The sequence below is a fragment of the Protopterus annectens genome, chromosome 2.part2 (assembly GCF_019279795.1).
Source record: "Protopterus annectens isolate FY-2018-M chromosome 2.part2, PAN1.0, whole genome shotgun sequence".
In the NCBI taxonomy this organism is placed as follows: Eukaryota; Metazoa; Chordata; order Ceratodontiformes; family Protopteridae; genus Protopterus; species Protopterus annectens.
In genome coordinates, this window is record NC_056730.1 from 508186852 (window position 1) to 508201176 (window position 14325).

At 39.6% G+C, this 14325-nt stretch overlaps 1 protein-coding gene across 3 annotated transcripts in view; it reads right to left on the minus strand.

The window, feature by feature from the left end:
- Nucleotides 1-14325, minus strand: part of LOXL3 (lysyl oxidase like 3) — a 914626-nt gene that overhangs the window by 528604 nt on the left and 371697 nt on the right. For all 3 annotated transcript variants that reach the window (XM_044063977.1, XM_044063976.1, XM_044063978.1), the window contains exon 4: nt 5530-5741. In XM_044063977.1, coding sequence (XP_043919912.1) covers nt 5530-5741 — 212 coding nt within the window. The remainder of the gene's footprint in view (nt 1-5529; nt 5742-14325) is intronic.

The window sequence follows — 14325 nt, forward strand, 5'->3', positions numbered from 1 at the left end:
TGTAAGTGTACATGATAGTGCACAGATGTCTGAGACAGGAATACAGAAGTGACAACTATTCTAATCTGATTTGAATAATATGTATAAGGTTGGGAGTGTGACACAGAGCTAATTACTGCTGTATCATTGTTTTACCTTTGACAGTAATTCTGTGTAAAATCAGACATGATAAGAAATTGATAAAATAAAACAATAAGCATGGGTAGGGGCATGAAGTTGCACAGTAAGAGGCCTAACCTGCAAAAAAATGCTATTCTGATGTGCTGAGAGTCAGTGGGACTTCATCTGGAGTGCTGCATTTAGTTAAGCTGACAAGATCTATACAAAGAAAAAAGAACCTCTCCAAAAGAATACTGTGTAACTGCTGCAGTGTTTGCATAAGTTGTCCTGAAAGATACACAGTCTACGACAGATGGATCAGAAACTTTTAAATTTTCAAGGAAATCAGCAGACTCCTATCTGACAGATGCTTTGAAAAACAGAAATGTGCAAAAATCAGACTACATAATTTCAAATGAAATGGCCTATCAGGGGAAATGTCAGAAAGCGTTTTTTGAAGACAGTCTGGCAGATGTACAGTACCTGCTTCCAGAGGAGGATGTGGGGTCAAAATAAATGGCATAGTTCCTTCTTAATGAATAAATTTCAAGAACCCTTCTTTAGTGTCAGCACATATGTGGTTTGCATTACTACGTAGGATGATCCACAAGCTAGCCTTGGTCTCAGTTTTAATGATTTTGGTGTTGCTTCTGGAATGTTCTGGCTGCTGCATCACAACAGTGTTCTGTAATAATTTCTTAGGAAACACTAATATTTCAGATATACTAGATCCTGCTGCCCCCTGTATGAATTTTCATACTCACCTTTTGTCATTTGTAATACATGTTTCCATCTTAAAATTGTTCCCAGTGAAGCCATGGCCTGTCTGAAGTCTACAGATAGGCGGCATCAGATTTGTTGAGAAAAGTACTGAGTCTGTGTTACTATAAGAAGCTTGCTTATTCCTATTAATACATCTGATTTTAAACTTATGGATGAAAAGCTGAACACCATGACTGGGGGAATTCTTAGTGAGTGCAATATGCTGGCAGTAGGAGAACAAGTTGTCAACTATTGTGCAATCCTCAGTTTCATATCAGGAACTTCATCAAGGATCACCGAGGTCAGACTTCTGCAGCAACTTGTACTTAAGGCTGCTTACAATGGAACTACCTGTATAGAGTGTGGCACACATGTTGCATATATGGGACACCTATGGTCACCCATATTACTCCAGTACTGATGTCACTGCAAGTTAATAGTCCATACTGTACCTTGTACTGTATGGTTTCAGTTTATTTCAAAGGCCTTGTCCAATATTGCTGCCCAAATAGAAACCTTTTACCTAGTTAGCAAGGAGCAGTTGGAGATTCCCAATATGTGAGGCAAACTCATAGGTTATAGTTCTTTTAAAATATGAGCAGTACCTTATAGAACTTTCTGACTCATTGGTTGAAAGACTGTTCCACTGTTTTAGCCTTCACAGACATTTGAAAATGCATTTACTCAGAAAAGATGATTACATCTGCCCACTCCTTCCAGTTATAATGGTACTTTGTTTTACCAGATTTTGCTGCATTTTATGTTAATTGTATTACCTTTATATGCATTTAATGTTTTTATTTTATGTACTATAAGCCATCACGAGTTACAGAAAAGTAAACTAAACAAAATAAGTCCAAATGTACTGAAATAATGCATGGGCGCCTTCAGTTTCACATTTTGTGAGAGCATGCATCTCACCACATATTGAAAAGAGACTTTTTCAAAAGAATAAATTCATAGATTTTTGTCTTACCACACTAAAAGGAATTATAACATAGTCCACATGACCAAAAATCAACAAAGATCTGTTGATATCCTTACACTTTAAAACATTGTTAGGAAACAATTAATTAATTCCCTAAAGACCATCTATAAGAATCAAAAAACATTTAGATTTAATATGTTTGTTCAGCCCAGGGAACTCATTTGCATGAAGTGTTTGCCAATACATTTCTCTAAATTTATTCCTAGACAAGGTATTTTAATAATACTAAATGTATCTTTTAAATGCACCTAATAATTTGCTTACAAAGTGCTGTATTTCCATTCTTCTGCTCAGTGGCATAGCGATGTCAATATACTCTATGTCAAAACCTTATATTATCATTTTCTATAAAGAAGACAGTAAAGGAAGAACATTTTGCTAAATAAACTATGCTTGAGGAATGACAGTTGAAATACCCTTTTACTCAAATGATTCTATTATAGTTAACATCAGTAACTGGGTCAGGGTGGAGTCAAGATGCATGCCCCACAATTGTAAGTATCATCTAATCTATTGCACAAATGAGATACCTTATCCAAGTTTTCTAATAAGATTTTCATGTTTTTATGTTTTCTTTTAACAAATGTAGTTCTTTCTTTAATACATTTACCAGATCATCATTTCCTAAAATGCTTTCAAATTGATGTTAGCAATCTTTTAATTTCATAGATGTAAACTGAAAAGGCATACTACATGCCCTGGAATAGTCTTTGCTCTCTAATGTGGGGTTCTACATTCCTCCAGTAGACAATAAAATAGGTTGATATTTAATATGAATATCAATGCTAACTTGCTCTGAAATTTCTTCTAGTATGTATAGATATCCCCTGGTGAGAAACATCTGAGTTAAACAAGTTTAATTTTGTTTGTTTTATCAAAAAAAAAGTATTATTTTCAGATGGTAGTCTGCTCAATCTAACAAACTGCCTTTTGCCACATTTTGAATTATGTACATTGGATGTTTGCTTTTATAATACAAGTAGTTAGTTACTGGTAAAGGTCTGTTTCCTAAATACTATAGACGTAAGTTGACCATTTGCTTTCTGTTTAAGCTTAATATATAAATAGCTAACAGCTTCAACAAAAAAATGAGTAAACTGTAAAAAATATTATTGTTCGTGCAATTAATAAATTGACCAAATTCAATCACATGACTTTACCTATAAAGAAAATCATCAATAAATCTATAAAAAAATAAAGTGTTACATTTAGGAAAATCAATTTCATATAGCCACTGAGACTACCATTGTGCTAGACCAAATTTGCATACATTGGTGTTATGGCAACACCAACTGCCACCACCTTAATCTGACAATAAATTTGTTCTTTGAACATAAAAAAAATGTTATTTAAAACCGAATCTAATAGGATAGAAACAGTCACAATTCCCCTAGAAGAAAGATTAGACATATTGCTTAAAAGAATATAATTCCTTCTACCTTTTCTTCATTAGTTGTGTATGTATAAAGAGTTAACACCAACTGTTGCAAAATAAACAATCTTCTTTATAATTTCTAGCTTGCCTAACCTTTTAAAAGTATCAAAGATATTTTATAAAAGAGTCAGTATTTTACAAATATGGCTTTAACGTATTATCCATATAAAAGTCCAAAGATACTGTTTTCAATTTATGATCTGCAGGTCTAAATGACAGCTTAGAAATGTGTTTGTGTATTTTAGGGATACCAAAAGGGTACTCTAAACAAAGCTTGGAAACAGAAAGAAAATTAAATAATTCTAATTCAGTGTCAACAGCTATACTACCCTTTCTATAAGTGTGGGGTCTCCACACACCTAACTGCATGATATGTAGTATATTGTGAATCAGTCCAAATGATCAGCAGTCCCATGTATCCAGGTATGCTTTACAGTGACTCAAACTGTGCCACTTTGAACAATGCATTGTGAACATTGGCCAGCCACTGTGTCTTCATTCATAGTTTCAGTTTCATATTACCCCATTTTGTTGTGAATGATACCATTTACTGCACCTATGAAGTATGTACACTGCTCCAGGGTAAAGGGCATAGCTCACTCTTAGGTTCATAGGTGTTACTAAGCTAATGACCACAAGGGCCTTTTTAAGCCTAGCCATGCATCCCAAATCTCTGACAAGTTCTGGTACCTTTGATAAGTGTAAGCAGGTGCGTGGGAGGTGAAACATTTACAAGAAGGGGCCTGGGAGATGAACCATTTACAGGCTGCCTGTATCCATTAGAGACATAGATGCCAAACTAGGGATGAATTTCCTGTTCCCCATCCAATTGTCCAAGTTATAGTGCTGTAATAATCCGTTGTTCCTGTGCTTCATTTACTGCATTCATTTTACTTTTCTGTACTATTTTTGTCCATACTGATACTAAGGCTGATGTTCAGTTATCCGGTGTATGTGTGTTTAGTGCATTTTGTTATATACAGCTTATCGATAAATTTCAGCTGTCATCAATGCATATTTTTATTATTCGTATTAACTTCATTAACATTTAAATAAAACATAATACTGATGTTGGCACTCTTCATCATGATCAGATTTGCTTTTTGTCAGGTCTGAAACATTAACACATCATGCTAAAACTAGAGTCCTACAAGGTATTTATACAAAGCCTGTAACACTGAATCTTCAGTGTAGCACAATGTTGCTATTTAGGCAAAACACATCAAGGAGTTCATTAACAAAGCAGGCATTTTCAGCTCTATTAAGAACTACAGTGGCAATCTGACTCCCTTTACCATGTCGTAACTGTAAAACATTGTGCCAACTAATAATGTCAAAAGAAAATATGTCAAGGTTGATTTAATGATTTACTGTACTGAAATTTGGTGACATTCACAAATGCAGACGTTATGTTTATTACTGTGGCAATACCATCATGAAGGGAGGTTCTGAATCATACCAGGGCAATACTTGCACTGCACTGCAGCCAAAACCATGCTAAACTGGTTATAAAATATCTCTTTGTTCCTAAAAGAGCACATACTGGGATTAAAAGTTATACATGGTGTGGACGGGGGCATAGCATGGAGAAAGCCTGTAAGAGCACGAGTTTGGGGTGTTATCAGATGAGAATTAGCAGCTTTATTTGCAAAGTTCAGGAAAACTCTTACAGTTAAAAGAATTTATAAAAATTCTAGCATTTAGTTACTCAGTGCTCGAATGCTTGTCTTCCAAATATTATGCCTGCGTTATCATTGCCCACAAAGAATGCGTAAATGATGTTTCATATCCAGTTGTGATATTACACAATTAGTTATTAGAATATGCAATTTCTTTTGAATATTATTTTATTTATGAATCCTAGGCATTGTTCCATGGTCCTTTAAAACAGGCCAAAATGTTTTGTCAACATTGGTTTAACAAGCAATCTTTAACCTGTATCATATATTTGTCAAATCAAGCAGAGTTCTTGGCGAACAATAAAAAATGCAAACATCCTCGTCAAGCCGTCTATATGAACATAATAGCAAAATATATTCCCATATGTAAAAACTCTAAGGCATTGCAAGTGCTAATCCTAGTATTTCTACAAATCAATCTTTGACCTTTTCGTGTTACAACAATCACTTATTTGTGGCCATTGTTATCATGGCGGTCAGTCCCTCATTGGTCATCTGGTCACTGGTTTACCTTAGAACTTGTTTCTGAACACTAAGGCTCAGCCTTATCTGTGGTTGCTGCTTACCTGTAAAAGTTCTTGTTAGCTTTCCTTTCTGCAGGAAATCCCATCATGCCACAGACTACTCGAGTATTCTTATGGTTCCAGCCTATATCACAGATCTGGGCCCAGCCATCCTTGTACTTAAACTCCACAATACCCTCAGTGATAGGCAAACGCTTCATGGCAGTAGCCACCACTGGCCGCAGTCGGAGTTCTTCCACCTTGTCATCTGCTGTCTGTGAAACCATAACACAGAAGTTAGCCACTTACATAATTTGCTTTGGTAAAACATTGAATTTCTGTCAGTTTGACAAATTATTGTCTCACAGATAGAAAGAAAAAGTAAATATTTTTATTTTTATTTACTAGTCCGGGACATAAAAACTGAAAAAACTTAATGGCATATAACAGTCATACAGTAAACAGCAATGATAAGTGATATATATATATATATATATATATATATATATATATATATATATATATATATATATATATATATATATAGTGTCTACACATTACATTACGTTGTCTAAAAGCCAGTGTGTGCAAACATACAACAAAGCCTCATGATACATATGTTGAATGAGCATTTTCTTAAATATAAATCAGACCTAACAGGAGAAAGAGTGACTGCAACAGTGAATACACTCAAACATCTACATTTATGGTAAGTGTGCACAACTGTGCTATGTTCTTCGTGTTTCACTGTTGCAGTCATTACATTTGGGTAGAGTCCCAAAGCTAAGGTTGGGAGGCTGGAGCTAAACAGCATTAGGAGCGGCGCAGAACTGCAGTGGCAAAGCCTGCCCTGGATTTAGAGTAGAATGGCAGATGATAGTGCTTTGTAAAGGTGTGCGCTAAACTCCATGTAGCAGCCTCTAAAATGTCCTTGGTAGGTACTCCCCTGAGAAAGGCTGCTGAAGTGGCTGCAACTCTGGTTGAGTGTGGCCTAATGCCCTTAGGTACTGGCTTGCCATGGTGTACATAGCAGAAATGAATGCAGTGGCCTATCCACTTTGAAATAGTCTGCTTTGAGATAGCCTTTCCTTGTGATCCTGCAGCATATGTCACTAGTAATTGCTCTGTCTTTCTGAAAACTTTGGTTCTGTCCAAGTAGAATCTAAGCTGTCTGTGTACATCCAAAGAATGGAGAATTCTCTCCCTCTTGTTCTGTGGATTTGGATAAAAGGATGGCAAGTGAATAGTTTGGTTGAGAGCCACACTGGACACCACCTTAGGCATAAATGTTGGGTTTGTCCTCAGAGAGACCCTGTCTAGATAAAAAAATGATTAAAGGTTCCACAGCCATGAGTGCCTGTAGCTCTGAAACTCATCTTGCAGAGGTTATTGCTAGGAGCAGAGCTGTTTTCCAAGATAAAAACTTTATATCAGCAGTAGCAGCTGGCTCAAAAGGAGGCAGGGTGAGTTTTTCCAAGACATAGTTGAGGTCCCTTGCAGGCATTGGTGATCTCCTTGGAGGTCTTAAATTTTTGGCTCCTCTGAGGTACTGCTTTAATAAGGGGTGAGAAAATATTGGTGGCTCTACATTGTAATGAGCCAAAATGGCAGAGGCATGAATTTTAATAGATGAAAAATATAGGCCTTTGTCCAGCATCTCAGTTAAGTATTGCAAAATCTGAGAAATATTTGGAACAGTTGTATCAGTTCCTTGTGCCTGGTTCCAAGCACAGAATCTCTTCCATTTTCCAGCATAAGATTTTCTAGTACTAGGCCTTCTGGCTTCCAAAATGACATCCATCACAGCTTTACTGAGACGTGTGTTTTGTATGACTACATTATTCGCCATGCTGTCAGGTTTAAAGTTCTGAGTTGGCTGTGTAGGATCTGACTGTTTTGCTGGGACAGTAGATGAGGTATTTGAGGTAAGGTCCAAGCTGGGTATTGAGACAAGCTCCTTAATATTGGATACCAGTACTGGCGGGGCCAGTCTGGGGCAATCAGTATCATCTTTGGCTTCTCCTGTCTGACCTTTAGGAGTACCTTGGCGAGGAGAGGCAGAGGGGGAAATGCATATACTGATAGGTTTTTCCAGCTGAAAGATAGGGCGTCCATTTTCCATGCTTGTCTGTGATAAATCCTTGTGCAGAATCTTTTTAGTTGGTAGTTCTGAGGGGAGGCAAATAGATCTATGTCCGGGCATCCCCATTTCCTTGTTATCATGCTGAAGAAAAAAACGGTTAAAGAAACTCCAGCTCTACTCGGTGGTATACCGCCTGCTCAGAGGCGATCTGTGCCTGACGTATAAAGCCATGTCCAACGCGGAATTAAGGGATATGCTGCACCTCAGAAAATCCAAATCCCATCAAGCTACACGCTCGAGAGACTTGAACCTCAGCACTGAATTAAATAGTTCATGCTGGAGGGACAGATTCATAACCCAGAGGCTCCCTTCACTCTGGAATAAAATCCCAGTCCAGGTTAGGCAGAGTCCCTCATTGACTCTCTTCAAGAGGAATCTTGATGAGTGGATGGGAAATCATAGGTTTACCCCGGGTATCACTTCTGTGTCACTGTTAGACAGAGGCACAGTATACTAACCTCGAAAAAGGGCATAGCAAAATTAATTTAAAATGGGTGGCGAAAGCCAAACACACTCTGGCTAAGCTTATAAATGCCCTAGGGCAGATAGCCTAGTATGAACCTATGAACCTATGAACCTATAAGACTTGTGGATCCAGGTGGCACTCGTGGGGATCCATGAGGTTTCTGCTTAGTTCGTCTGCCAGAGTATTTTCCTTTCCTGGCAGGAATTGTGCCTGCAGATGAACTTGGTAAGTCAATGCTGTGTCCCACAAAGTCATGGCTTGTCTGCAAAGGGGGTAAGAATGTGTGCCCCCCTGCTTGTTTATATACCACATGACCGTGGTGTTGTCTGTCTTTATCAGTAGTTGTCCTGGATGAAGTAGGTCCTTGAAGGCTGTCAGGGCATTTTGAACTGCTAGCATCTCTTTTTGATTGATATGTAAATGCATTTGGTTTGAGGTCCATGTGCCCTAAATGCATCTTTCTGCCATGTGGGCCTCCCAGGCATAATCTGATGCATCTGTTGTTAGTGTCTGCCTGGCTGGGGGTAATGTGAATGGCTGTCCCTTGTTTTGGTGACAAGCCTTTGCCCACCATCGAAACTCCTGCTTCAGGCAGGGAATGAGAGTAATCATAGTTTCCAGGCTGTGGCAATGTTGAGTCCAAACACTTTTAAGGTACCATTGAAGTTTCCTCATATGCAGTCTTGCATATGGAATTAGTAGGATGCAGGATGCCATGAAACCCAAAGCCTGCAGAATTTTTCTTGCAGATAACTGGGCCTTTGTTGCCAACATTTTGAAATAGGTAGTCAGTTGCCTTTGTTTGTCTGGCATGAGATAAGTGATCTGGGCAGTTGTATTTAAGCCTGCACCCAGGAATATTATCTCTTGAGAGGGTACTAGTTTTGATTTCTTTTCGTTGACTGTGTACCCTAGGCATGTTAGAAGTCTTTTCACAAACGCCAGATGCTGTAGAAGAATGTCCTTGTTCTCTGCTTGAATTAGACAGTCATCCAAGTAAGGATATATTTGTATTCCTCTTTGTCTGCAGAATGCAATTACTGGTGCCAGGCACTTTGTAAAGACCCTGGGCGCAGTAGATAAGCCAAAGGGCAGTGCAGAGAATTGGTAATGCATTGAGCCAGCCTTGAATCTGAGGTATCTTCTGCATATTTGTCTGATTGGGACATGCAGTTATGCCTCTTTTAGGTCTAAAGTCACAAGCCAAGCATTCTTGCCAAGCATGGGCAGAAACTGTTGCAAAGTCAACATCTTGAATTTTGGTATATCCAGGAATGTGTTCAAAATAGATAGGTCCAGTATTGGCCTCCAGGCCTTGTCCTTTCTGGGTACCAAGAACAGTCGAGTAAAATCCTTGCCCCTGCTCTTGCTCTGGTACTTGTTGAATGGCCCCCATGTCCATGAGGGATGAGACTTGTTTTTGTGCCTCTGCCCATTGATTTTTTGGCAGATCTGGCCAGCCGTTTGCCTTTGGCAGGGTATGAAAATGGAAATTGTAGCCTTGTGACACGATATTTAGGACCCACTTGTCCTGGGTTATAATGTGCCAATTTTGAGAAAAAAGTGCTAATTTTCCCCCTAAGGGTGCTGCCAGGAGATAAGTGCTTGGTGCAGGCAGGGGAAGTCATTGGGACTGTTTCCTGTATGGTTGTGATTTGTCTTCTCCAACTTTGGAGGTTGAAGCCCCCCATTGCTTTGAGCGGTATGAACCTTGCGCCTGGGGTCTGCCCCTAGGACATCTGGATCTGCCCCTTTGAGGTCTGTCTGACACAGGAAAGGACCAATTATTTGTTGGCCATTGTCTACTAAACCTAGGTGGCTGTACTTGTAAAAACTCTTTGACCATTTGCATAGATTTAGCTTTGTCCTCCATTTTCTTTAACACCTCTTCTGCCTTACACCAAACAGAGCAGCATGCTGTAAAGGTGCATCTAATAATTTAACGTTAACATGATCAGGCAGATTTTGTTCCTTTAACCAAGCATGCCTCCTAATTACAGAACCTGTAACTGTGGCCAGGCAGGAGGCCTCTAAAGAATCAAAACCACATTGCAAAGTATGCTTTCCAACTTGTTCAGCTGCATGCAATAAATCCTGCATTTCCTTGTTTTCTGTACATTCAGAGTTTAACAACATTTTCTGTTTAAGCAATGCCATGACATGTTGCTGATATTTGAGCATATGAAACTGACAGTTTAAGGCCCTTATAGCCAAGGTAGCAGATGGGTAAACCTTTTTTCCCCATCTATCCAGTGCCCTAGAATGTCTGTCAGAGGGGGTAGGGCTTTTTGCAATGGAAGCCTTAACTCCTTTGGGACCCTGAGAAATAGTTTCTGGGTCTGCAGCAGGGTTTTTAAAAAGGAATTTATGAGAGTCAGGAACCCTGTAATATCTGTCAGGCTTAACAGGAGCTAGAGGTAAGGAGTCAGGGGTAAGACTAGACTCCAAAAACATATCATCTACAATGTCTAACACAGGTGGGATGGCTAGTGGCTTGTGTTGAGGTAGTAAAAGGAAATCCCTGAGCCTCTTTTTAGATTCTGAAAAATCTTGGCTCTCCCAATGGAAATGCTCCCTCATGGTATGTAAGGTTTCCCCAAAAGAATAGTCCTCTGGAAGAAAAGCTGAAGGTACAGATTCTTCAGCATCAGAATCCTCATAGGGGGGAAAAGAATATTCCTGATCAGAAGAGGAATCAGAAGAAATGGAAACCTGATCTGAAGATTCATAGTCAGTCTCTAGCCTAGGCCTCTTATCAGTAGGGGGGTGGGAACCCCTGACCAAGGTAATCAAATCTTCGGCCATTTTGAGCATCTGTTTTTTGGGCATAGAGGCCTGACCACGTGGCTCTTGAGTTTGTTTCTTTGCTTTGGAAGGTGCTTTATCTTTGCCTTTGAAGCTGAAGTCGGTTTGATGTAAAGATGTTTAGGTCTGAATACACCCTCAAAAGATGGTGCCTGCTCAGCGGCTCCGGACCCATCTGAAGGTATAATATCCTAGGCTCCAATACCTTGAGTTTCCAGCGGCATGGCTGACTCCATGTGGGAGTTGGTAACGGCCTGCGACTCTAAAGTAGCGGGCATCACGGGCTGAGAAAGCACTTCACTGAGGACTGGCAAACCGGTGACTGGCTTAGAAGAAGCTTTGTCATCGGATTTGGGCCTTGGTTGTCTATCTCTTTCCTTTTCTTTGCATTTTTTGTGAACTCCAGTAGTCGGATGGCTATCCAACGACATTTCTGGATAATTAAACTGGCGTCCAAAATAGTTTAAAGCAAAATCATACCGATGCTTAATAGTGCGTTGGTTAAATCTAACACAAAACTGACAACCAGAAACATTGTGATCAGGGCCTAGGCAAGGAATACAGTAATAGCGTTGTCGCCTCACAGTAAGATGTTGTCCTGTTCGATTCTCAGCTAGAGCGTCTTCTGTGTGGAGACATGCATGAATGGATGTACCTTCGTTGAAGGCTGTGCATCAGAGCTGGCAACTCGGCACGTAAAAATCTACTGCCAATCATTAGCGGACCGGAGTTCCTCTGTGGCGACCCCTAACTGGTATAAGCCGAAAGACACAACAATATGAGTTATTTGCTTCCCACAGGTAATACAATTATTAACTTTTTCTGACATCGGTCTGGAGCAAGAAAAAAGTTTCCCCAATGGGGTACTTAGCTTTATTGAAGACTTCAGATCTGAAACTCGAACACGAAAATCTCAAGAGTTGGCCGACCGGCACTTGCGAACTGCTTCTGCTTCGGGCACCACGCGGCAAGAAAGACTAAAGAAAATGGCATTGGCTGCTTCTTTTATACCCCTGATGACCTGACGTCAGGGAAGGGGCGACAGCAGCCGATGCAGGACTTTGGAATTCAGGCCAGCTGAGGGCAACCTGCCAGCAGGATTACCCAAATGTAATGACTGCAACAGTGAAACATGAAGAACATCAGGAGAAAGAGTGAGTGGTATGGACATACAGATTAGGGTGATGTAGAAGGTAAGGACATAGGTTCATAGGTTAGTACTAAGCTAACTGCCCTTGCGAGCCATTTTAAGCCTAGCCAATTATCCATTGTGAGACTCAAACCCAGCACCTTGTGTTTGTAAGGCAAACACCTTAACCATTAGGCCACCCACAGTGAAAGTAATATAAACATGAGCAAGGATGAAGCAGGGTATAAACCGAAAAGGCCAGAGGGCTGACTATGTAATCTTGTTTTACAAGGACCAGTGAGGATAATTTATCTCTTTCCAAAAATTTCTAAAGTTAGAAAAAATAGTGGTTTGTCCGTAATGAAGGTAAACTCTTTTCAACTTTTTGATACCTTTTTTTTACTGGATTATGCAAATGTTATCATGATGGTCAATCTAGCAGTTAGTTCTGAGGATTAAGGCTATTAATTGTTAATAAGATGCTTCCTGTGGTACAGGGTTTGATTCCTTCAGCCTTAATTTGCCTACTCTGTAACCTTGAGCAAGTCACTTTACCAGTCAGTGCTTTGGGGCAATTTGGAAACTGGGCTAAGCTGCTCAGTGGTCTGGACTGCATACCTAGTAAAATATATAAACCTATGAACCTTAAGTACATGGAATGAGCAGGTAAATATATTTGTTTTTATTTTATTTATTTATTTATTAATCAGGTAAGCCCACTGGGCACAAGTGCCACTTTTCAGCGATGATCTGGCAGCACTGTTTAGCTAAGTGACTTGCTCAGATATTTTCCCTTTTCTTCCAACTTCCCCTGAACAGTCCACACATTAAGCACCTGTAAATTCTCTTTATATTAGCTTCTAGAGCACCTGGCAAACCATTTTAATAGCCACTATCTGAAGTACATTCATCGCATCTATACTACTGAGCAGCTGATTTTGCAGAGATGTATGAAGTGGTTTCGAAGCTCTTATGATGAATCAACCTTACCTCATTTTCAACAAGGACAGGGTTTCTGTCCTTGTTTTGTGCCTAAAGTGGTTTCCAAATTTACCTTGACTCAATCTATTAATCTGACTGCATTCTTTCCAGATCCTAAAGATAAGGAAGAAAGCACCTTACATACTCTGGATATCCACAGACAGCCCAGATACTACTTGGAAAAAGCAAAATTCTTCAGGAAGGCCAATCAGCTATTTGTTTCTTACAAAGGTAAGACGGAAGGATAATCAGTCTCAAGGCAGACAATTTCTAGATGATTGTCTCATGTTACTTTTTATGATAGTCTCATCATAACAAGAAACCTCCAAACAAGATGTGAACCTACTCTACTAGGACTTTGGCTTCTTCTGTGGCTTTTTGGACAGAAGTGCATTCTAGAAGAATTCTAGACACTGCAACTTGGTCCTTTGTATATGCTTTCACAAAGCATTACACGTTGGATTCCTTTTCTGGGTCCAGAATAGGCTTTGCTTGATCTATTCCGTAGGGGTTCCTGGATTTTTAAATTCCTTCAACCTTCCTATATAATCCCAGGCTTTTGCAATCTACCAATGTAAATAATGACTTTTTTACTAAACTGAAAGGAAGAAATGTTGGGGGCAGGAAGCAGAAATAGGACCTGATTGGTTGCAGCAGGAGGGAGGGATGTGTGTCATGTAGCTGGCCACCTGGTTGGTGTGCCAGTAGAAGGAGCAGAAGAGTAGACTTTTTTGCTTTTCACTTGAAGAGCTTTGGGGGCGGGGAGATTAGGTACTGTCTGCAGGAAGCCAAATAGCATCCTGTAGTTTTGCAGAAGTCTTTTTTTTTTTGTTTTGTTCTTCACTCGAAGAGCTTAGGTGATGGGCACTAGTTCATGGCACTACCACAGGCTGCTGGTTGAGCCAGCTATGCCTCTGCTGAGACAGGACTGACCTGAGCTACCACTGAATCTTTCTCATGTGAAGTCTGGCCAAGGGAATCATGATAATCTTAGAGGGCATTAGTCCCAAAATCATGAGAAATTCCATCAGATGTCAGAGATTGGCTGGAAAATCTCAGAAACATTTCTTTATACAGTTGCACTTTGTTTTGTGGAAGAAAAGCTTTCCTGCAAAGTATCCAGAAAGGATCTCGGAAAAAAAAAAATTCTATGAGAAGGGATCAGACATGATTTCTGTAAGTTCACTTGAAAACCCAGATGGAGTAAGAGTTGATATATGTCAGAGAATCTTGACAACTGGAAAAAGAACCTGCAAATGTAAGACAATCATCCAAATATGAGAAGATGTGAATGCCATAAAGTCTACTACAAGCAGTTACTGGAGACAGACACTT